Source organism: Euwallacea similis, chromosome 5 (genome assembly GCF_039881205.1).
Source record: "Euwallacea similis isolate ESF13 chromosome 5, ESF131.1, whole genome shotgun sequence".
In the NCBI taxonomy this organism is placed as follows: Eukaryota; Metazoa; Arthropoda; class Insecta; order Coleoptera; family Curculionidae; genus Euwallacea; species Euwallacea similis.
The window spans coordinates 5,797,641-5,821,678 of NC_089613.1; the positions used below are offsets into that span (position 1 = coordinate 5,797,641).

The following is a 24,038-nucleotide window of genomic DNA, read 5'->3' on the forward strand; positions in this document are numbered from 1 at the left end:
AAACTTTGGCTAGAATATTTTGGTTAAAAATTGGAGAAAATTCTTTCATTTTAAACTGTATTTAAGGTTCTTTTTTTTTGTTAAAAACCTCAAAACGAGATTAAATTTAATTCTGTTTAGAGGTTTTCAGAATTTCAAAACTAAATTAAATTTAATCTCGTTTTGAGGCTTTGAGAATTTCAAAACGAGATTAAATTTAGTCACGTTTTGAGGCTTTGAGAACTTCAAAATGATAATTATCTGCAGTACCAGTGGGCAACCAAATTAAACAGTCATTCCATGCGACAAAAGAATTTTCCAACATGGCTCTTTTGCTGCGTAAAACAACAAGTATTATTTACTCCAATTTTGCTTTAAATTTGAAAAGAAGCCCTTAGTAATTGAAAACTAAATTGGGGAATAAACTGGATCGGAAAACTGGGAACGCGTTTGGTGGAAAATTAGAAATTATTAAAGTTTGCTCTATTTGGCCGGATATTTTCATGAAAGCAATTTTTGTTCAGCATTAAATATGTTCATTTTTATGGGCCTCTTTGAAGTTTTAATGCGAGTTTCCGTAATGACTGATTTGAGTTTACAAAGCGATTTAGAACAGGAGTTTTCTAATATATTCAAATTCTGGTTTTCTCGTTTACTCGACCGATTGGTTGACTAGAATTGAAATCTGAAGTAGAATGAGAATAATTGCTCTTTCTCAAAGCGAGAACATTTTTACTCGAATTTTGAATTACTTTTGGAATGCTTTTGAAGAGTGAGAAAAGCGCATTGCAAAGTTAAATACAAAGCCAATTGTTGCTGCATCACGATAAGACGTGATCAATGCTGGAATTTTCCCTGTTATAATCCACTCGTTTTGCAGGTCAAAAGTGATCTTATTAGTCGCCTAAAAAGAATTTTATTTCCTTGAGTTGAAGAACGGAAAAATTCCAAGGTTTATTATTTTGTTAGCCAACAAAAGGATCCTTTCCAATCCAATGACGCTAACCAATAGAAATCTCAGTAAGAGATGGCTAAGAGAGCAGGTCTGATGCGATTGAGATTTTACTTGGAAAAAGAATTTTCATTCTAAACTATTGTTAAGTTATCTTCTGTCGTGGCCTAGTTTTTCTTCATTTAATTATAAATTTTTGTTTCAAAATAATTTTACGCCATTAAAATGAGAGGAAAAGTTGAAAGTAAATCAAAATTACGAGTAAGAAAGCAGTAATTATTGTGTTAAAATTAGGTAAAAAAAACAAGCAAGACATAAAATCCCGGCAAAGCAAAAAAAAAACTGTTGAGAAGCAAGCGTAAAATTTCGAGAGCGAAAGAAGCCTTATTTAAAAATTCTACATTAAATTCTTGATTTGTTATATTGAACAAATGCACTTTGTTTCTTTAAATTTCTCTTATAGTTTTAATTTACCTTCTACTCCAATTAAATTTAATATAAACAACAAATTGATCGATATTAGGATTTAAAAGCATCTCATATAATATATAATACACCTTCAACTTCCGCCACCCTAAATCAGAAACATGCTGAAGAGCTCTAACCGACTTTCTAACCAACTTTGCAGTAAATCTTCATAAATCCCTTTGAGTGAGCCGATTCGGTGGTACTCAACCGATGCAATTTAGCTTGATAATAAATTTAGTTTGAGTTCTTATCGAACTGAGGCGGAAAGTCGCATTTGCAATTCTGAGGGCTCTATTGCCGCAATAGGGAACGAAAGCTGCAACAGCTGAATAAAGCGTAACTTCCGAAGAGAGCCGAATTGAATTTAGGTTTTTGGGTCAATGTTGAGACCCTGAAATATTTAGGCCGATGAGGCAATGATTTTCCTGCAAATTGTTGTTTTGGGGATTTTAATTTTATTGGTATTACGTGACAAAACGGATTTTCGGCGAAGGACGTTTAAACGGTTTTGTATGTTTGTGACTCCCCAGATTATGACATTTTCCATGGAGAGGATATAGAGGTAGTTTTAATTTCATTATCTCGAATGTGTTTTTGAAATCGCGTTGGAAACAGGAGTTTTTGAATCTCAGTCAGTAGAATTTTTTAAACTAATGCTATATCAAATCTATTGCTCCTTATCCGACAATGAATATGAGTAATTTCTGAGATACTGAAAGTCCAAAATGTTGTCTAACTGAAGTGATGGGGCTGATTTACTCAATTCGTCCGTGATTCAAACGCAAAGGAAACAAAGTCGTTATTTTTCTACAATCGGGGTTTCTCATATGTTTCCATCCAAAGTAGAAATGAAGCCATCCATTTTAGGATTACCCAGGACATGGGACGATGGCGTGCTAAAAGCAATATCGATCGATTTATTGTAACATTATTCTGGATGATTTATATTCGGCCAGCCCTCTGGAAAGGGTAACAAAAAGTGGGTTTCCAGGTTAGGTTACGTGACGAGGCGAATCTGAATGCCGAGCTTGAATTGTGATTTTATAGTTTCTTTTGCATTATTGCAGTTTTCCTCAGAGCATGAACGAAGAAAATTTCCCTGTAATAAATCTTGTCTGAATCCATTATAACGTCTGTGAGAACAATGAAACAGAGAGGATATTGTGGATCAATAGGTAACATTGGAGCACTTTTTTACGTACTTTTAAACGGGTTTAAGTTTTCATGGAACTCCAATAATTTACCGAAAACCTGCTATAGGCATCTGGAAAGCACTCTTTGTGGTTAAAGGTCATTATTTATTTAAAGTTTCCAATTTCGGCTTTTATGGCATTTTCCTTTCAAGAGGAGAAACATACACGAGGCTGACGTGAAATCCCCGCATTCCCTGGGAAACTTAAAGAAAAAAAGCATCGATGCTATGTAGCGTTTCATGGAAATTCGGAAAGGCCGTCCACGAGGAAAGAGTGGAAATTGAACTCTAGTTAAGAGCTATTTGAAAATGGCAGCAATGGCACGATGCTTTGAGTGATATATATTTAAATTTACTGACAAATTAGAGCCAATTTTTGGATTTTTGTTTCAAAGTAACTTTATTTGGGTCAAGGGTGCCAATTTTGAATTAAATCCTAGACCAGCACGGGCAAATGAGCTTGTCTTACCAAGACAAAAGTTGGCCCAATGCCAGGTTTGATTAATATGGGACCTGCAGGTGAGGTTTTCTATTGTCGACCGGAACTCCCTAATGGAATTCATCCATCAGGGGCCAAAAAGAGGAAGAATATTGTGTGCGGAGAATAAAAGTCGTTTGAGGATTAGCTAAAATATAGTTCATGTTTAGCTATAACAATTCCATTTCTTAAAAAAAACTGATAGTCTTCTCCTATGTCATTGGACTTTATGGCTTCTTCATCTTTCCATTTCGTTACCGCCCCTCCCCACCACCCCCCCACCTTGTAAGGAAATTACGTACAATGCACAAAAGACCCTCTTTACAGCTCTACAATTTCAGGTTACTTCCCCCTTAAAGCATTTGCTCAGTATGCTTTTAAAAATAAGTATACGTTCAGAGGATTTTCCATGTTTCAAACAGAAATATACGTGGGTAGGGGTGAGGGGGGGGGGGGATAATATCTTCGAGTATGATATCTTCTTTGGTTTTTGTTAAGTATGGTAACAACACTCATCATTAATTCGGGCATAATTTCTTATCTTTTCTTTCTTACGGCCACATAATCTTATAAAATTCCAAAAAACAGTTTCAGATATATTGCAAGCTTTCCATACATTTACGCACACTATATATATAAACGTATGTAAATCTGTTTCCATGTTTTGCCGGTATTTTGAATAAATAAATTCCAGCTTAAAATCGGCTCTATTTCAATAGAATATGCGGAGCAAAACAACATGTTTTCTGCATTAAAATACCTTTGGTGTTATTCTATTTATAACGAGGTAAGTGGGACGATCAAAGCCAGTTTTCCTATAAACGTGCAGTAAACTTGGTTTACCGGACGCATTTTCAAATTGAGAGTAGAACTTTATTACACGAGTGTACATTAAAATCGGAAATTTTACTATGACAATAAATGAACAATTTCTTCGCTTAGTTCTCTTTGCCCTCAGTTTAGTAATTTCTAAAATATGAATTAATTAGTAAAAATGAAATTCAAATTTTTAGGCGTGGGATAAGTACCTCTAAGGCCACCACTGTAACTCTTGTAATTCTATAAAGACCCACTTTTGTATTCAAACAATGCTCTGTATCTTCTCTGTTTTTTAATGCAAGTTCATTGGTGTAGCTTTATTTTTTCTCTAATCAACAATGTCTAAACTTCAATCTAGGTGTGAGATAAAATTTATCCTAACGCCGCCACTGCAACCTATACGAGCTTTTTTCTTCGATTGTTCTATAACTGTTGTATATTTCGATGAAAATTCCATTGGCGCAGCTTTCTATATTCTCGAATTGAAAATTTCCAAATTACGAGTTAATCAATGAAAATTTAAATTTTGTTTTTTGGCGTGAGATAAAGAAGTTCTGACGCTGCCACTGGAATCCTAAAAAGACTCATTTTTGTGTCTTCTGTCGCTGTGTAACTCCTCTATTTTCTTATATAAATTCCATTAGCGTGGCTTTCTTTGTTCCGTTTACAGAGCCGTAATAAAGGTGGGTTCACACTTGTTTCTTACATAAAGACATTTCAAATAAATAATTCGTTTTTCACTTTAGTAGCTCATTAACAATAGAAAATTCAAGGTGTGTTTCCTAGATTATTTTAAGAATATTTTTTCTTTTGATGATTTTTGAAATGCCTCCTTCTTCCGAAGATACAGGGCGAGAAAAATTTTCGACTATGCCAATTTTCGATATTTCTGAAATTATTAATGTAGTCAAAATGAAAGTATAGCGTATTACGCTGAGTTTACCAAATATAATTTTTATTTAAAATGCGTTGTTAACAACATTCCAATTATAACAGTCCCTTAATAGTTAAACTTTTGTTAGTGAAGTTGTCTATCATGAGTGTACTCGGCAAACCCAATGTAGTACGCCATACTTTTATTTCGATGTATTAATAATTTGAAAAATATCAAAAATTGATAAAGTCGAAAATTTTTCCCCCCTGTATCTTCGGAAGAAGGATGCTTTTGAAAAATCATCAAAAGACAAAATATTTTTAGAATAGTCCAGGAAATAATCCCTTTAATTTTTGCGCTATGTTTAGTAAACACCCTGTACATCATACGAGAACCAAAAGTTTTCTCCAAAAACTTACCCCAATTTCGTTTCCATCAGGCGAAAACCTGAAGTTTTCTCCTCAAATTGCCTCAATTTCGTTTCGATTTAAATAATTATTAACAGAATCGTGCTAGAGCTGGGTCCAAAGTCATTATTTATGCAAATTTTACTAGAGCACGCAAAACATTTCCATCTGGAACGATGTTCTCTATTTGATGGTACATTTAAGTAATTGTTTCGAGAGAAATATGGGATAAATTTGAATATTTCCTGGTTAGCTGATCTATATACTGCATTTCAGTGAAAGATACATTTATTAAATTCCAATCTGATATCACCTAAGCTAATATGCTTTTAGTCACTGCTGATGAAACAAATATCTAATATGTATTAAAGGAATTTCCCATCAGACTCGAAATTCTAAGACCTCGATGATTTAAAATCAATAAAAGATAAGTCTAACTTAGCGATAAGATAAATTTCATCATAGGAGATCACTTGTTAAACTATTTGCTTATCTTACGTGACCAGGCTAAGTACGGTTAAAATGGGCCAGAGATTTTCAAATGTAGTACTCATTGTGAGTTTTTTCATAATTTTCAACAAAGGTAAGAATCTTCAGAGTTGTTGTAAATTGTACATTTTGATCGAAACTTATTGGTTTGTAGGCATAGCCCAAGATAACTCAGAATTGCTTTGCTACGACTGCGATCCCGTAAACCAACCAGATCAATGCGGGAATCCAATTCAAAATGGCGTCACTCAAGTATCTTGTAACCAGAAACCTAGCGCACTTGAAAATTCAACTGCATTATGCCTGTCTGCATACTTAAAGTTTTACGGTGAATTTTCATAATTTCAAAGATTGAACTTCCTAATTTTCAAATTTTTAGGGACCGACGCAAATAACACAGGAATTTACAGAGGCTGTCAGTTTCAAAACGCATCAATTGTGGATTTCTGCGACTATTTCAACCAGCAACATCAAGACAGAAATGTAGATCTAATTTCCTGCATTACTTGTAATACAACACGATGTAATGTTGTCAATTTTACTTCAGATGGTGAGCCCAACAGTGGACCTTCTCTGTATAACTTTTGTTACTCGTTTTTAGCAATTAGTGCTCTGTTTTTTACTCTCTTTTAATTTGCATTGTGAAGGAAAATGCAATTTTTATAAGTAAAAAAGTTTAGTCGATGAGAGATTTTTTTTAGCGGATCATTTAAAACCATCGAAAAGCTTTGTGGTCTTGTCAGGTAAATGCGGAAAGTTCACCCTCAGGGCAAACAAGGGGGAAATTTTGTTGATTAGGCCACAATCCTCGTCTGGTTTCTAGAATTTTGGAGAGGAAGTATGGTCGTTAAACTCATAGAATAAATAATAAATCATAAATGAAAAGAAACTCATGGAACCTTACAAATGCAAGATGCAAAACACACGGACAATTCGAAGTGAGCTTTTAAAGTTCTTTTAAGTGAAAATTTAAAATATTTTATGTAAAATCTTCATTGGAATTTTATGCGAAATTTCCTAGGTTTCCTAGAATCTCGCACACAGCCATTTTGCGTCCTATTCTTCAGTAAACATTTTATAATTTCATGAGAAATCCTCGCTCAGTATTAATTTGAGCTTTTGTTTGATATTTACGCAATGATGTCAATGTCGACTTCTAAATATCCGACATAGAAACATTCTAGTGATTCATAGGAACTTGTTATTTTACAAAAAGAATTAAAAGGCACCATAGCCTTTATAAGCAACTACGATTACTATTATCTCTTTGCATTTATCACCAATTAGAACATACATACTATACCGGGGGAATGCACGTTGATTCCATCTCTGGATTAACCAGATCTCTGGCAATTATCGAGCATGCGGCCAAGTTTCCACTACAAACGTGGTAGATTTTCATCTATAATACAACTAAAACCAAGTCAGTAATCTGAATATTTTCCTTCTCTATACAGTAGCAGAAAAAGTGAAGCAACAAACATATTCTTGAAAATATTCAAGGTTTGTTACGACTTATTCATAAATTAGTAATATCAAAATTATGGCAGGATATCTCGAAATAACGCTGCAAAAAATTATAAGTTTATTCCTGAATTCAAGGCATTTAACAAACAAAAATGAATAAACGCGGCGGACAAAAGTGGAGCAACATATGAAATTTTGAATGATTACGAAAATTTTAACTAATACTTAGTAGCATTGCCATTGTTTTCAATAACTTCAATGCATCTATTTCTCATAAACTAGTAATTTATTAATGGTTTCTTCTGAAATGGAATTCCATGCAGTTGAAATGGCGGCGAATAATTCTGCGGAGTTTCTAAATTTTTGTGGACTCTCTGTCCTTATCTTACGGTCTACTGTCTCTCATAAGTTCTCTATTGGATTAAGGTCGGGACTTCGGGCAGGCCACTGCATTACATTTACTCGTTGCTCTTTAAAATATTTTTTAATTATTTTCGCAGTATGTTTCGGGTCATTGTGATGTTAAAAAATCCATGACAATGACGTGTTTTCCTCTGCAAAAGGGAAACATATGATTAATATCTCTAGATATTTAAACCGGTCCATAACGTCCTCTATTTTTATCAATGATCTCATTCCAAACCCGGAAAATGATCTCCACACTAATGTTACTCCTATAAACTTTAATTGTGTCTTTAGTGTACTTTGGCTTGTACTTTTCATTTGGGGGACGCCTGACATATCGAATTCCCTCCCATGAATACGAATTAAGTTTACTCTCGTCGGAGAGTAGCACAGTTTTCCATTTTTCGAAACTCCAGTTAAGATGGTCATTTGCAAAACGGAGCCGGGCCATCCTGTTCTTCTTAGAAATGAAGGGTTTTTTAGCGGGTCTGTAGGCATTTAAACTTTTTTCTTGTAAGCGTCTTCGAATCGACCTTACAGAAACACCAAAGTCACTACATTCCTGTGCAATATTAACTGCTGTTTTATATGGATCCCCTTTTGAAATGTTCACAATTTTATTCTCTTGAACTCTTGTTGTCTTTCGAGGGCGACACGTTTTTGGAGCACTCACCATACTTTTGCGAATCTTGTAGACACTCAATACTCTACAGATTATAGAGCGATTAAGATTTAATTCTCTAGCAATATCACTCTGGGAGATTCTAGATTCAAACTTGGAAACAATTCATTGTTTCAGTTGTACTGAGAGAGATTTACCACGAGGCATGTTTACTGGTTTTCACCAATAATACTAAACGCAATAACTCAAAAGCGTTTGATAAAAAAAGACGTCAGAGAGAATTTTTATATATTGTTGCTCTACTTTTGTCCGCCATATTTATTCGTTTTTGTTGTTAAATGCCTCGAATTTAAGAATAAACTTATAGTTTTTTGCAGCGTTATTTCGAGATATCCTCCCATAATTTTGATATTACTAATTTATGAATAAGTCATAACAAACCTTGAATATTTTCAAAAATATGTTTGTTGCTCCACTTTTGTCCGCTATTGTATAATATATCATTTTGATCGAATTTAAAGTTAAGTCCGATATTTAGAGAACCATCGTCTTTAGAAATGTTCAAACAGTGAAGACATTTGTTGAAAATTGCACATATTCAACTTGAGCGGGCGATTTTTGTGAATATGTTTATCCTGATTTGTACTACTCCCATCTACACGACTCTAATCAAAATGAGGCAACGTGCTCCATTGCTTTAAAAGTTAAAATCTCTTAGGAAACTCGTGTTAAGGACTGCAATTTGTAAAATGTCGAGTTCCCTCCTGTAGGAAAAATAATTAAGGAAATTTAAATGTTATTCTGTCTCATTTGAAATGTTTTTCATACAAAGTTTCTGAACATCTGTTGACATCTACATCTTTTAGCACAATTTCATTATCAATCTATTCCTGAACCGAGTCATTAATTCAATTTATTATCAATATTCACCAGCCTACGCCTCTGAACTCCAATACGTATGAAATCTTAATACCAAAAGTTTCACCCGAATGTTTGCCTTTTTCGGGGAGATGGCTCCAATGGAGCAGATTGAAATATCCCAAGAAGGTTTGGCAAAATAGAGACAGGAATTTGACGAAGGGTACTAAATTCGCGATCCCCACATCATGATGTCATCCTCCGATGATTCTTTGTGGGAACTGGCTGCTTATACATTTTTCACTATGAACAGCAGTGCCATTTGAATAAAATAGTTTCAATTTCTGGAAATTTGGTTCTTGTCTAAAGCAAAATCGTTTTCTATTGGAGAAGTATTGGGAATTTGAGGTACTTCTTCTCGAGAAAGGGAAGCAAATTAGAGCTTATTTCGGATCCAATTCACATTCAAAGTTTAGCCGAAAATCGGGGATAATACTTCGAAGAGGGCTCTTCTCAGAGGGCTGTAAAGTCGTTTTTAACAATTACATCAGTCATTAAAATCCTTGATTTTATAAGAATCCTGCAAGCAGTATTGTTCCGAATAAATTCTGTTTTAATTGAATTTCCGAACAAAGTTAAAATAAAATAAAGCAAAACAGAGATTCGCCTATAGAATTTGAACTTGAAAGAATTTAAAACAATTAAATTCTTGTTAACTACAAAAACTACCCACAAAAGCTGCAAATTCGGGTTAGGAAGTAAGTTTTAGCAATAGAGAAAAGTGTCCACTTAATCGAGTTTGCCTGACCAGGAAATTAGAAGAGCGAAACAATTTAATGGGATTTTTTTTAGTTTTGATTAAACTTGGCAGATTTTATTAAGAACTTAAGTTTCCCGAGCACAGTCTTGAATATTTTGTCGGATTTATCGCTTTAAAAGAAACGAGCTTCAAAATCACGAAAACTTATTACACACCACCGTGAAAGCAATTTGTTCAGGGGAAACTTTAGTCTGTTGTTCATTACCTCCACCTCTTTTAAAACTCACAATTCCATCACTTTTTTGAGTGAAATATATTACTTGTTTTTAAATTTCCTTTTGAGTAATAAATTTCCAAAATATTTCGCTGGAAAATTGTATCTCTTCCAGCAACTGCTACGGGTATTTACTTTGCAATTAAGGTTTTATTGGAATAACCACGAAGTAACATATCTTTAAAGTAATCTTGTTCAAGATCTATGTCATAAATTGATTGAACCAAATCTGAAAATTTTCCCTACCTGATCAATAAAGTTACGTTATTGACAGTAATAGTAAATTTATTAGAGACTTATTTCTGGTGAAGTAATAAATCCTCGTAATTTTGAAGTAATTTTTGTGGGGTCAGTAACCTAAACTAATAGTCGCATAGCCATACCTAGTACTAGTACTTTTCTAAGAGAAAGCAATAAATTTTAAATAAATCTTCGCGTGGTCAATATCCTAAGTTTATGGAGGGATCGCTAAATGAATTCTTTAAAAAAGTGGAAAATTTCTGTATGAATAATAGTCACGCAGCTGTGGATCGTATAGTATAAGGTGTACAAATAAGTTTCCGCCGTTTGACAAAACGTGGCCCTACCAGAAGACTATCTTGAAATTGTCAGATGTAAAACGTACTATCGCAAGTTTGGTCATCTAATAACAACTAACTAACCTGAACTAACCTTGAAATATTAGTGACTCCTTATCAGCCTTATTGAACGAAACAAATCATGTTTCGTTCAATAATGTCAAGTTTTGCGCCGAATAAGCGTCATTTGCGGGAACTTTTAATTTACTTCTTTAACTTGAAGAAGTCCGCAGCTGAGGCGCATCGATTGCTTGTAGAGGCCTTAGAGTTCCTTATGAATTGAACGCCGATTTTGCATGAGTGAAATGCTGCTTGCCAGGCACAAAAAAATGCTTTTTTGCATCGAGTAGTCACTGGTGATGAAAAATGGATCCATCACGATAACTCAAAAAAGAGAAAATGATGGGGACCACCTGGCCATGGTTCAACATCCACAGCTAAATCAAATATTCATGGAAAAAACTCATGTCTTGTATTTGGTGGACTCAGCTTGATGTCATATATTATGAGTTGCTCAAACCGAACACAACCATTACTGCAACTCTACCGAACACAATTAATGAGATTGAGCCGAGCACTCAAGGAAAAACGCGCCCATTACTATTTCAGACACGACAAAATTATTCTCCTACATGATAAAGCTCGCCCGCATGTTGCGGTGCCGGTCAAAACCTATTTGGAAACACTTAATTGAAAAGTCCTACCCCACCCGCTATATTCACCAGACCTTGCCCCATCTGACTATCACTTATTCCAGTCGATGGCACATGCTCTGTCTGAGCAGCGCTTTACATCATATGAAAATATCAAAGATTGGGTCGATTCGTGGATAGCCTCAAAAGATGAAGAGTTCTCCCGACGTGGTATTTGAATGCTGCCAGAAAGATGGGAAAAAGTAGTGGCTAGCGATGGACAATACTTTGAATAAAGCATAATGCACCGTTCTTCCACAATAAATTCCTAATTTTTATATCAAACGGCGGAAACTTATTTGTACCCCTTATAATGAATTTGTTACTGGTTTCTATTGAAGTAATTAATCTTAAAGGTCGGTTTTGTGGGGCCAATATTCTAAATTTATCGAACCGTAGCTAAAAATTTCTCACTGAACAGTACAGGAAAATATCTATTATTGACTGTAGTAAGACATGTATTACCTTTTCTTGTGGCAAAGTAATAAATCCTGGTACCAATCTTTAGGAGGTCATTTTGCTAAATTAATTGTGGCGTGGCTAGAAAATTTCTGTATGAGCAATAAAATATCGTATTACTGACAGTAATGTCAAATACATATATTACTCTTTTCTAGCAATGTAATAAATACAGAAAGTAGTTTTTCTGAGATTAATTTCTTAAATTTATAGCCGTTGCTAAAATAATTTTGTCTGTACAATGCAGTAATCTAAATTTATTACTTTTGTCTGGTGAAATACTCAATTTTGAAAGGTAACCTTAGAAATAGTTTCATGGCCTTTATGGCGTTTCACCATTAATATGGTGCTTAGGTCGTTATTGAGTAATAAACATTCGGTTGTTAGAGACTTACTTCAGCTAATGTGAATAAAAATCTCTGTTTAAATTAAAAGTCGATTTTTCATTACTGCACATTGGGAAGAAGGTTTAATTAACTGAGACGTTTCAAACTTAAATGAGCTCTTAAATAAATTATTTACGGTGCCATTCGCTCTCAAAATTCCCCAGTTTCCTCTCGGTGAAATTTGGAATCGCGCACAATGGACATGCTCCGATAAAACGGTTCTTTAATATTAAAATTCTCCTAACAGGGAGTCTATGAAGTGCCTTTTCGGTAATGTTCTACATTTTATAACTTTGCTCATTACTGGGGTTTGCTGCAATTAAAGATCGGGCCAGAGAGGAACTTTTTAGAGAGAATGATAAATAAGATAGTTAACTAGGACAATTTAGATTTTCGGGGACTAGAAATCTTTTATTTTATAACGAACTGCACTAAAAATCACAGAGAAATTGAAGCTTATGGGGATTGCATTCCCCACCAGACACATGGTTTTGTAATTTCTATAATTGGTGACGAAATCGTTGTATTATGCATATGATCACCATATAGATCATCAAATAATCAATCAGGGTCGACAAGAGACTACACAAACTCTTGTATATTCTCTCAAACCCCAGGATCTCGAGTAGTGCACATTCTGAGCAAGATTTGCCGAAAAATCGGGAGGAAAATTTAAAAAGGCGAAGAAGGGTTCATATGTTCCATCAAAACTTTTCCTACCATGAGAAAGTTGATCACATGGTTAGTAGAATATCGCACTATAAAAAGCATTTCGGACACTTATTGATTATTTCGTTATTTAACGTGAATATCATAAACTACTTCACTATAATTTGCTGCTGTAGCAACACGCTATAACACGTGCTGCCTCCAAGTTTTCAAGTAACTCGGACCATCTGGAAATTTAGTGGTTATGACATAGTTTAACTAGGGCAACTTGCCAGTCACATGTAATCTGTTGTTCCTGAAATGAGGTTTCGCAAATAGGGTTTCTCCAGTTGGTCCAGTTGGTTTTAAATCGCCGTTTTCATCACAGCTTGTTAACCCACGCTCTATCATTTTTAGCGAAAACAGAGCTTTTTTTGAACTCTTATTCAGTACACGTCGTCTCAGACCGAACAAAAAGCAAACGAAGTCTGCGTCTAACTTCGCAACACAATTCCCCGAATTGTCCCCTTTAGAAATACTCACAACCGTGTTATTCGGTGGAAAGGGCGAAAGACAAGGTTTTACCTTACGGCTTTCGGCGATATTTTGTAAACTGTATAACTTTAGAAAAGCTTTATTATTTTTCCTATTAACTGATAAAATCGTGTTCGAAACAACGTTTCAGGGCGAAGCTTTAGCTTGAAATTCGGTTTGAAAACTCGCTTCGGGAGTTGAGCATTCTGCTGCATTCTTAGAAAATCTACGATATTTCAAAGTTGCTTTGAATAACTGTTTTAGTCGACAATCTATAGAGAAATATTGAGTTATTCTTGATAAATTATGCCTTATGTTCTCAAAGTCTTCATTACCTTTAATAGCTACCTCAAAATCGCGCAATTTTTCTTAAATCGTTAGATCAGGTTAGTTCAGGTTAGCGTTTAGTAACAAATTTTTGAGAAATTTCGAATTCAGGAAATTATGCAATTTTTTTGTAGGTTTTTATCGCCTGTACTGATAATAATTACTTTAAAGTCCCGGGCAATTTTTGTATTGACTTAGAATTGGGTAGTCTTAAAAATTCTCGAAATTGCTCCTCTTCTTATACATATGTGGAAATTTACAACTTCTATAAGATAACCAAAGTCCCCATTACTAGTTGTAGTTAGAACAAAGTTGCTTGCTATTTCTGCCATCACTCACTCATCACTCACATCATCACACACTAACCTGAACTAACCTGAAATATCGAAATTTGGAGGAATTTCGCTTATTGTCACATCTTATAATTTACATGTTTTTGAGTTGGTTAAGGTCTTTATTACTGGGGGTATTTACCTTAACGTTTCGGTGAATTTCTGTCGTAGATCAAGACTGATAAGTGTGAAAATTGGTAGAACATCTTTAGCTGCTTTTTCATTTAGTTACAGGGTGTTTTTTGATTGAAAATTTCAAATTTCTATCTGTAGAAAAAACTGAGATATCTAATAGTTGAAGGTTAAATTAAAAAAGGGAAGTTTGTTCCCATTTTCCCAAGAAATCTTAAGGTATTCCTATTTTCTTTCCGCCAAATTAATTAAACAAACTAAGCGAAAGTAAAACCAATTAAAAAGCAGGAGCGAAACCGCAATATCCCAAAATTGTTGTAAATGAGCTCCACAACTGAATACCCTTAATTTAGGACAGTTTTGATATGCGTTCGCCCTAATCGCCTCACGGATCTCATACATTTTTGAAAGCTTTTTTAATATCTCCTTACTTACCTTTATTAAAGAAGTTTAGTAATCCTTATTAACAGTCCTTCTACTTAATTAAACCAGAGGAGAAAATATATGGAAAAATCGATGAGATGCTTGGAACAAAGGGAAAATACGGCGGAATGAAAACTGTATTCAAACCTCTTTATAAAAGGATTGCTTAGAACTCATTTAGATGTTATATGTGTAAATCAATTTTCACCTAGCTGAAGCAATATCATTGAAAGCATAATCCTATTTTATTTCAGCTCACAATCAGGCCTTTTAAGGAAATGAAATCTGCTCCCTTCTGGGGGAGAAATTGGGTCTAGGGGGATTCATGAAAAATTACATGAAAATATTGGCTTCAAAAAAGAATCAAATCCCCAATTTACGGTGGAATTTAACCAGAACTGGCACGTCTTTAATTACAAACCGGCCCTAACCTAATTTCCGGTTTACGCTGGATATATGTTCATGAAAGTTTTATCCAAAGACAAGAAACGGCAACTTCAAAATGTACTTTCTGTGTTCCTGGATATTTAATTTGGTTGTTTCAATTGGAATCCCAATTCGCATATTGAACTAAATAAACCATAATCGTTTTCGAGACTTTTGCTCAGTTTAATGAATAATTTCCGATTTAAATTCATGTGCCGTCAGGAGCAGAGACACGCTTCAATACAATAGTAATAAAGCTTTGAATATGATTGTTATTCTCCTCCTAGGTCGAATGACATAATGCTTCCGTATTGTAGCGAGGTATTAAAATCTTGTTTTACTATAGCGGAATTTAGAGCATATTGATATTCTCCTTCTCCAGCATGAGCATACCAAATCCATCACGTACTCAAATCTTAGTCTTGCTTCCCTCCCCTTTTCTAAATCTATTATGCTACGGAAGATCCTCATTTTTTAAAACGGTTGTCGTACATATCACTCGTCGTTCTACGAAACTCGTTCCCGGTTTCGTAGTAAATTTTTTTAGCTTCTCACATGTCTCTCTCCGTCTTCCAATATTCGCTTGCAAAAATTTAATAGTTATCTGAACTGACAATTCCGCCCGCAACCGCTCAGATAATCACTTCCTCACTTCCCCTTGTACCCCATTTCCGATTTTACCCTTTCATCCCGTGTCAAGTACACAGGGTATTTTTCGTCCCTAGCCGTGTTTGGGCTGTTTTAAATTAGGAATAGTAATTACAGGAGAAGACCTGGAAAGGGAGGCCACCAGGATGCAAGACCGTAATGAGGGCAGTAAAGAGACTAATAAGGGGAATCAAAACAAGTGATCTGAAAGGAAAAGAGTAGCGGAATGGAGAGCTAAGTCGTACGAGGAAAGAGGTCAGCAGGGAATCTATTTCAAAGGGAAATGGATGACTTGGAGGAAAGGGGACGGTTGGAGGACGTGTGGCGAATAAACGGTAGTGAGTGGAGTGAGATGGCTGCGATCAGTGATAAGGAGTGGTTGATGAGTCGGGGTTGTCTCCAGCGATCAAGTCTTGGATCTACACTATGGTTGGTTTAAGAGATCTAGGCAAGACAATGACGAGAAGGCTGTACGATCGAGTGGTGAAAGAGATTATTTTGAGTAGTAGGGGACGGGCCTCCAGGGTAATGAGACACTTGGACGCGGTGCAGAGGTTGTTCCTATCCCTCGCCAATGGAGGTTTTTGGGCAATGTCAATAATATATTCACACCCCCTCAAATATCCTGATGTTTGATATAATTCTTCAATAAGATTTATGTGGTCTTCTGTCTTTGAAAAATCTTTCATTTCCCGATTCAATTCAAAGTGACATGTCCCCACACAATTTATGTAATCTTTTTTCCCTTTTGAGAAGTTCTTTCGTAATTTTAATCGCTTACCTCCTCAGAGATTTGTTTCCATTTCGCCGAGATTAACTAAATTGAACCTTTTTCCCCGAAACATTCATACATAATAGAAAATTGGAAACCAGAGTCAGCATCGTGCAAAAACATTCCCTATTAAAATTCATAAACCACCCCCCGATGGGGCTCAATCTGTACGAACGCAGGGTCAGGAAAGGTTAGAGAGTGACGTCGCCAGCAACTGCTCTTCTCCGAGTACGTCAGCACTTAAAGGCCTTAAAACAATTAACCTCTAAATTGATATTAAAGCGGCCTTAGCACTGTCCTGGAAATTTGCATATACGTCGGTTAGGAAATGTTATGGAAATCTGGCAACTTGATTAAAAGGTGAAAAGAGAACTTTAGCAACTCTGAATTGAGTTTGATGATTTGTTTGGCATTGAAGAAAAGTCCATTTCAAGTTTGTCCCCGGTTTGGTTTCCTAATATTTGTACCTCTAGATATAGTACCCCTAGAAGTCGGTTCAGATTATGAATGGCATGCAATTTATGCAGTCCTCTTTTATTGGTTTTGAGACCCTTTTCAAGAGTATTTGTGAAGGGTCTTTGAATGTTTTCCACTGTTCTTTGAGCTCTCCAAAATTTTTCACAGAACTTTTCTATAGAGACGATTTATAAAACTTCAATTTTCAGATGTTTCATTCAGTCCTACAGGAATATTTGCGTAGTCTGCCTCTTTCGAACTACCTGTATTTTATTCACTCTAAAGTCCTTTAGAAAACATCTGCGAAGATCAGAATTAGTGATTCTACCATTCCCCATGATAAACTCCATTCACTGACACGAGAACTCCATCATTAAGGCTCAAGCATGAACTTGTTGTTTGTCTTCACCGGAATAAACACCGATATAATACGTATGCTTTCACCAGCTTTATTAATTCAGCTCGACAGTTTTCAAACATTGGGCATGTTTACGCCTTTCATGCCTAATCCCGAAGGATTACGATATTTTCTCTCATTATTCCTTGAACTGAAAACATGGGTGTCGGGGATTGGTCTATTTTATGACCTATTTTGTCTGTTGAACAAGGTTTAATTTTCCACCCCTTGGATCGTATAATTTTCCAACAGAACGTTCTGTTGTAATGGTTCTGAACTATTATATTTCGACCTGAAATTCTAATATGCCCGAAATTGTACTGGAATCAGTGAGGTATTATAACAAACGATAAATAATACACCCTTTCTGGCCGCTTTTGAATTATTCAACAAAGCAAGGCAAGAATCCTTTGTGGGATTTTACTAAAACGACTGTCATATAAAACCGAATTGTGTCAGCCCAAACAACAGTTTTCGCTGCGAAGCCCATTTTTTGGCAGTTTCGACATTCGAACTCAATTTTCGGGGATATAAATCTCAATAACATTTATTGTTTCAGATGATATTAACAATAAAGTAACGGATGAACTTCAAGCTCTGAAATCGGCGAAGGCTCTCAATGATTGGAGGTCCAAGGTGTTGGGAGGGGGCAGGATTAAGCACGATCCAGAGGGCAAATTTTTGAATGTTTACGGTTATTCTCAGGTGAGTAATTGGGTTTTGAACGTCTAAAAAGTCCGAAATATAAGAAAAAAACGTGAGGACTGAAAAATGTCGACGGACGACATTAATTTAAATATTGCTACATTATAAATTGATTCAGTGGCGTTTTTAAAGGGCAAATTGCATATTCTAGACTGGAAAACTACGAGAATGGAATGCCTCTGAAAATATCAATTTTAATCTAAAACAAATTCAAAAGCTTCAGAATATTAAAAATCGTGTTTAACTTAATTTACTTTTACTTTTATTTACTTTTAATTAGTTCGCTGTTAAATTTTGCGCTTGTAGGGTTATTTTAATTTATTCGTTGTCCGCCACTTATCGAACAGTCTTTCCTCTTCACTCCCTCTCTTGACGTGTCTCTTTCTCTATATACCAGCGCTTATTTTGTATTTTTTTTTATTCGATTGCAGTCTGGTCGAATTCCTTCTCATGTATCTTTTCTTCGAAGTTTGTCAAATAATCCTACGGTTTTGAACTCGACTCCTGATTTAACTTAATCGTTGTCGAATTTGGCTCTTGTTGACTGGTTTTTTAACGTTTCTCCGGTGCATGTAGGATAATTCGTTCCTGTTGAACTTGGCGTTTGTCGAAATTCCTATTTATTAAATATATTTTTTGTCGTGGATTAAATGATTGTTATTGAATTCATCGCTTGTTGAGAAGCTTATTCTTTTCCCGGCGCTTCTTGAGTAGTTCTTAGCGCTTAAAATCCGCATTTGTCAAGTAATTTTTGTTGAATTTGTCCCTTCTGAAGTGCCATTCATTTGTCGATTTTGCGGTGGTTATTGAAAGATTGAAAGACTGAACAACTGAATTTCATTGAGAAATCTGTCTGTGATTTTTCTAATCAACCTCTTGAGAAAGTCATGTTGAGAAACATTTTATGTTCAGTACAGGAAAACTTCTCAAGTAAAGATATTACTATTAACGCTCTAACAAATTACGAAAACATCCTCTAGACGCCCATATGTTCCAACTTTACCGCTTAAATCATATGTGAGGTATTTTATATGAAATTCCTCTTATCCCCTACATTTAGCACAATTGGGATAGCACTTGCATAATTTTATGTTTGTCTTCTTGTGTAAGATCCAACATGGGTTTGTTGATCTTTACAGCTTACATGGAAAGGTGGAGTGTCTATTTGAAGAAGCTCTATGTTTCCTTTCTTCTCATTTCTCTAATACGGCAAGACAAAAATGGGAATAGTTATTTGGGTCAACATTTTTTCCGTATTAAAATTATTTGTATTTTGCAAAGCATTATTGCAACCTGAAATCTCCTCATTTAAAACTAAATAAATCACAATAATTGAAACCCCGTAATTGTTATTCACACCTCTATGGCACAACCCGTACGTGTATGACACACACACACACAATGATACGCCCGAATGATCCCATGTAAAGCATGAGTAAGAGATACAATCTATCGATTTTCTATTTGCGGAATGAACCGATTCTGGTAATTAAACAACGAATGAAGCTTTGCTTTTTTACCCACACATAGCGGTTTTTGAATGGCAACAACCACAATGAGAGGATTTAACTGATAAATTTATTTTTTCGCTGTGTTTTTAGTGTTTTACTTTTTTTTATTTAGGGGTACGGAAAAGCTGACCATCAGGTTGCAGTGGACATCTTGAAGACCCAGTATCCAGACTATAACATCACATGGAGCGATGAAGGGTATTAAAGTGATTTTTGCTGTTTTTTTTTGCTACAAGTATTTAATGTATCAAAAACTTATATAATTTTGTTTCATTTACTCCAATTTGAAAAGAAAACATGGCATAGAAAACAAGACTAAATGATAAGTTTGGCAACGTATGGCCATCTAACGGCACGTTCAGAAGTTACCTTAACACGTTTAAATCAAACAAAAGGCAGTTGCCGCGTTGCCATTTCCGATTCGTTCCCTTTTCATTTCCCTAAAATTCCGGTATTTTATCCTACTAAACTTGAATAATGATTTCATTTTAAGTGGTTTTATGGATAAAAATGCAGCTTTCTGTATATTGTTATTATACTGTCAAGCCGCATTTCTCTCCATATTGCCCATGTTTGCCTACCACTTGAAATGTTTGCGGGGAGGCATGAAGTAAACCCCCTAGCCTAAGGGGATGCTAACTTAAGCCAAGCTAAATGTGAGTAAATATGAAATAGGAATTTAGTGTTCGGATTGAAACCGTCAAACTCGTCGTTAAGTAATCAATAATTTTGCTTCCCAGATTTCTATCAACCCTAAGGCCCAAAGAGGCCCTTTCATTCCTTGGTCCTTGAAATTGGATTGATAGATGGTGGGATTAAAATTTCGTTTTTACCCGATTTTCTCTTCAAGAGTCATTGGTTTTATATTTGCTAATAAAACTCTTTAAATACATTTTCTTCGATAGATTTCAAAACGCTATAAAATACTGGTTGCCTTATTAAAACAAATATGATTCTTGTCTTATTTTTAGATAGCAAGATACAAGTGTTGACTGTCTTAAACTTTATTCCTATAAATTCGCAACAGCCTCATAAATCACCAGAGGTCAAATTTATCCACACGAACAAGCAGCTTTTTCTCGTCGATGATTTGAGCATAGAAAACTGCACACAATCTGGAAATATCTTCACATTTCGAACCTCTGTTTGAAACTTTTACTGAGGAATTGAAATGGGAAAAGATGGTTTTGGTTTCCGTATGTCGACATATTACTTTACCGATAGGATTTGAACTTAGAAATTCTGTATGATACGATTGAACTTCGTTGTTGATTTATTATGACGCAAACAATCTATACGGTTGCGCCAGATCACTATTTATAATATTTTCTTCTTACACAAGTGGTGCTTCTTCAGAGTAGGGTGTCAGCTAATTGCTGCTTGCATTTCTTAATATTTTCTTATAAGGGGTACAAATAATAAGTTTCCACCGTTTGATATCAAAAATTAAGAATTTATTGTAAAAGAACGGTGCATTATGTTTTATTCAAAGTATTGTCCATCGCTAGCCACTACTTTTTCCCATCTTTCTGGCAGCATTCAAATACCACGTCGGGAGAACTCTTCATCTTTTGAGGCTATCCACGAATCGACCCAATCTTTGATATTTTCATATGATGTAAAGCGCTGCTCAGACAGAGCATGTGCCATCGACTGGAATAAGTGATAGTCAGATGGGGCAAGGTCTGGTGAATATAGCGGGTGGGGTAGGACTTTTCAATTAAGTGTTTCCAAATAGGTTTTGACCGGCACCGCAACATGCGGGCGAGCTTTATCATGTAGGAGAATAATTTTGTCGTGTCTGAAATAGTAATGGGCGCGTTTTTCCTTGAGTGCTCGGCTCAATCTCATTAATTGTGTTCGGTAGAGTTGCAGTAATGGTTGTGTTCGGTTTGAGCAACTCATAATATATGACATCAAGCTGAGACCACCAAATACACGACATGAGTTTTTTGTCCATGAATATTTGGTTTGGCTGTCGATGTTGAAGCATGGCCAGGTGGTCCCCATCATTTTCTCTTTTTTGAGTTATCGTGATGGATCCATTTTTCATCACCAGTGACTACTCGATGCAAAAAAGCATTTTTTGTGCCTGGCAAGCAGCATTTCAATCATGCAAAATCGGCGTTCAATTCATAAGGAACTCAATTCCCAACACTTAAACAATGCGAAATTGCTTCGTGCGCGAAAAAACTTCTAATGTAAGCTCAAGTTCTTTTTGTTTGTTTGGGATGAATCTTCCTCCAATAATACTTCCAATTCCGTATCTTCGTACAGTTTGGGTCTTCCACGTGAAATTGACCGTTTTGAAATTTGTGAAACCACTCGCGACCACTTCTCTCACTTAAAGCAGCCTCACCATATGCCTCTACAAGCAATCGATGCGCCTCAGCTGCGGACTTCTTCAAATTAAAGAAGTAAATTAAAAGTTCCCGCAAATGACGCTTATTCGGCGCAAAATTTGACATTATTGAACGAAACAAATTATGTTTTTTTCTATAAGGCTGAAAAGGAGTCACTAATATTTCAAGGTTAGTTCAGGTTAGTTAGTTGTTACTAGATGACCAAATTTGCGATAGATACCTTTTACATTTGACAATTTCAAGATAATCTTCTGGTGGGGTCACGTTTTGTCAAACGGAAATTTATTTGTACATCTTATAATTCTCTCAATTTCTCTTAACTCTTAATTTGAGACAACCAAGCAAAGTCTTCAGCACAAAATAACGTATCTCTTGGTCATTATATTTAGCAAACTTTTGGCATACCTAGGATTAAAAATAGTCCGAATTTTATTTATATTTATATGGTCGATTTCTGCTTATTATTGATATATTTCAAAACCTGTGAAAAATGAGTAATACATAGATGGAGATTATGAACAAACGAATCAACTCTTTTTACCAATTACAATGATGGTAAAATTTTTCCGTTAATTTATGATCAAATGCCCTAATATACGTGAGGAATATTACGTGTGTCCAATTCCAAAAGAAACTTCCAACACATAACCACGACTCAGATAAGAATACAAGAATTAGGAACTCCAAAAGCGAATGTGACATGTTGTGAATAAAATGCAAACTTAGGAATTCTAATAGTAAATTTAGTATAAAACACATTTTTTTTTTTATTTTGCGATTTGTTATTTATTTTGACGGATTGTATACATTTCCTAACACACTCAGCGGTGGTCACTGTGACTGTCAGTGTCCTAAGTCTTTTATAATGTGACAGTGACAGCTCAAAGTGACATATTGAAAATATAATTTTGACAGTGTCTTATTACAGAATTCCCTATTATTCCATCAAAATGTCATTCTCGTCAAATAAATTTTGCTTTATGACAATGATTTATTTTTTATTTACATTCATTTGAATCATTTTGTAACAATTTCATTCTAATTTATCCGAATAACAAATAACACCAACATTTTCACCTGCCATCTGAGACGCCCAGATTTTCAATGCACGATGCATGTGACCCTTAAACAATGTTAATTATAATATGTAAATAGAGCTGAATTCAAAACTAAATTTGAACCCAAAAAGCGATTATTTCGCACGACGCAAAACGAGAACTTCGAAAACACATTTCATTCTAAATTACCATGTACGAAGTGTGTATGTGGAATTTAATTTGTTTTCGAAACGAGTCACAATAATTGAACTGCATTCGAGTTTTAAATTTATGGCGGTGGTAATGTAACTTCGGTCAAACTAATTTTCAATGTGGGTAAAAGTTGTATATTTTGTTCATGTTTCATGTAAGAATAACTAAAGTCAAACATTATTCACTCGGGATTTACTGAAAGCACTGCATTTATTGGAAGGAAAATATATTAGGTTGTACATTGCTTTGGAATCTTCTTTTCGTCGCATGTTTTATTTCATTTTCTACCATTTTTGGCGCAGTAGATGGTAGTTTATGGGCCCAGAAGTGCAAAACGGCAAATCATGCAGTGTAGTTCTGCAACTTTGCTAGGTAATTAATTTAGTAATTATTATATAACATTTTATTATAGATTTAATGTATTTTCGAAGATTTCGACTATAAAGTAGCTATCTTTGGCTCTGTTATCCCATTATTGAAAACCTGTGAGACTTTAAGCCTTAGTTGGAGTTCCGTTATCAGTTATATTAACGCATTTACATACTTTTTAAGCCTTTTTTACTACATCTTCAATAATTTCGTCTTCTGGGCATATTCTTCAACTTTTCTAGCTAAATCTACTCACAACTTTACCTCTTCTTTAAGAGGAGAGATTATAGTTTATCATCTTATAATCCGTTTCCGGCAAAGAGTCGACGTTCGGCATGCCTCCTTCAATCTTCAGAATTTCCTTTCTTTAATTTTAAGGCATTCTTTTGTATTAATTAGGGCCTCAAAATTAGTTTTAGATTAATTCCATGTCAGTTTTTTCCATTGAGATTTTGATTTGAATTAATTTGTATTCGTGAGACACTAACACTTCCATTATCTTGAGTCGTAATATAAAGGGGCATTGTTGCTGCCATTTATTTCCATTATTGTATGTCGATAAACATCGACAGGCAAAATGGGAGTC

The 24,038-nt window shown here is 35.1% G+C and overlaps 2 protein-coding genes across 4 annotated transcripts in view; one reads left to right on the forward strand and one right to left on the reverse strand.

Annotated features, from left to right (window-relative positions):
* The window catches only part of LOC136409256 (14 kDa phosphohistidine phosphatase-like), a 52,702-nt gene extending 32,968 nt beyond the window's left edge, over window positions 1-19,734 (forward strand). For all 3 annotated transcript variants that reach the window (XM_066390646.1, XM_066390645.1, XM_066390647.1), the window contains exons 3-4: window positions 17,814-17,959; window positions 19,583-19,734. In XM_066390646.1, the coding sequence (XP_066246743.1) occupies window positions 17,814-17,959; window positions 19,583-19,675 (239 nt within the window). In that variant the 3' untranslated portion in view covers window positions 19,676-19,734. The remainder of the gene's footprint in view (window positions 1-17,813; window positions 17,960-19,582) is intronic.
* Window positions 1-24,038, reverse strand: part of LOC136409255 (arrestin homolog) — an 82,387-nt gene that overhangs the window by 31,558 nt on the left and 26,791 nt on the right. The gene's annotated exons all lie outside the window — the stretch shown is intronic.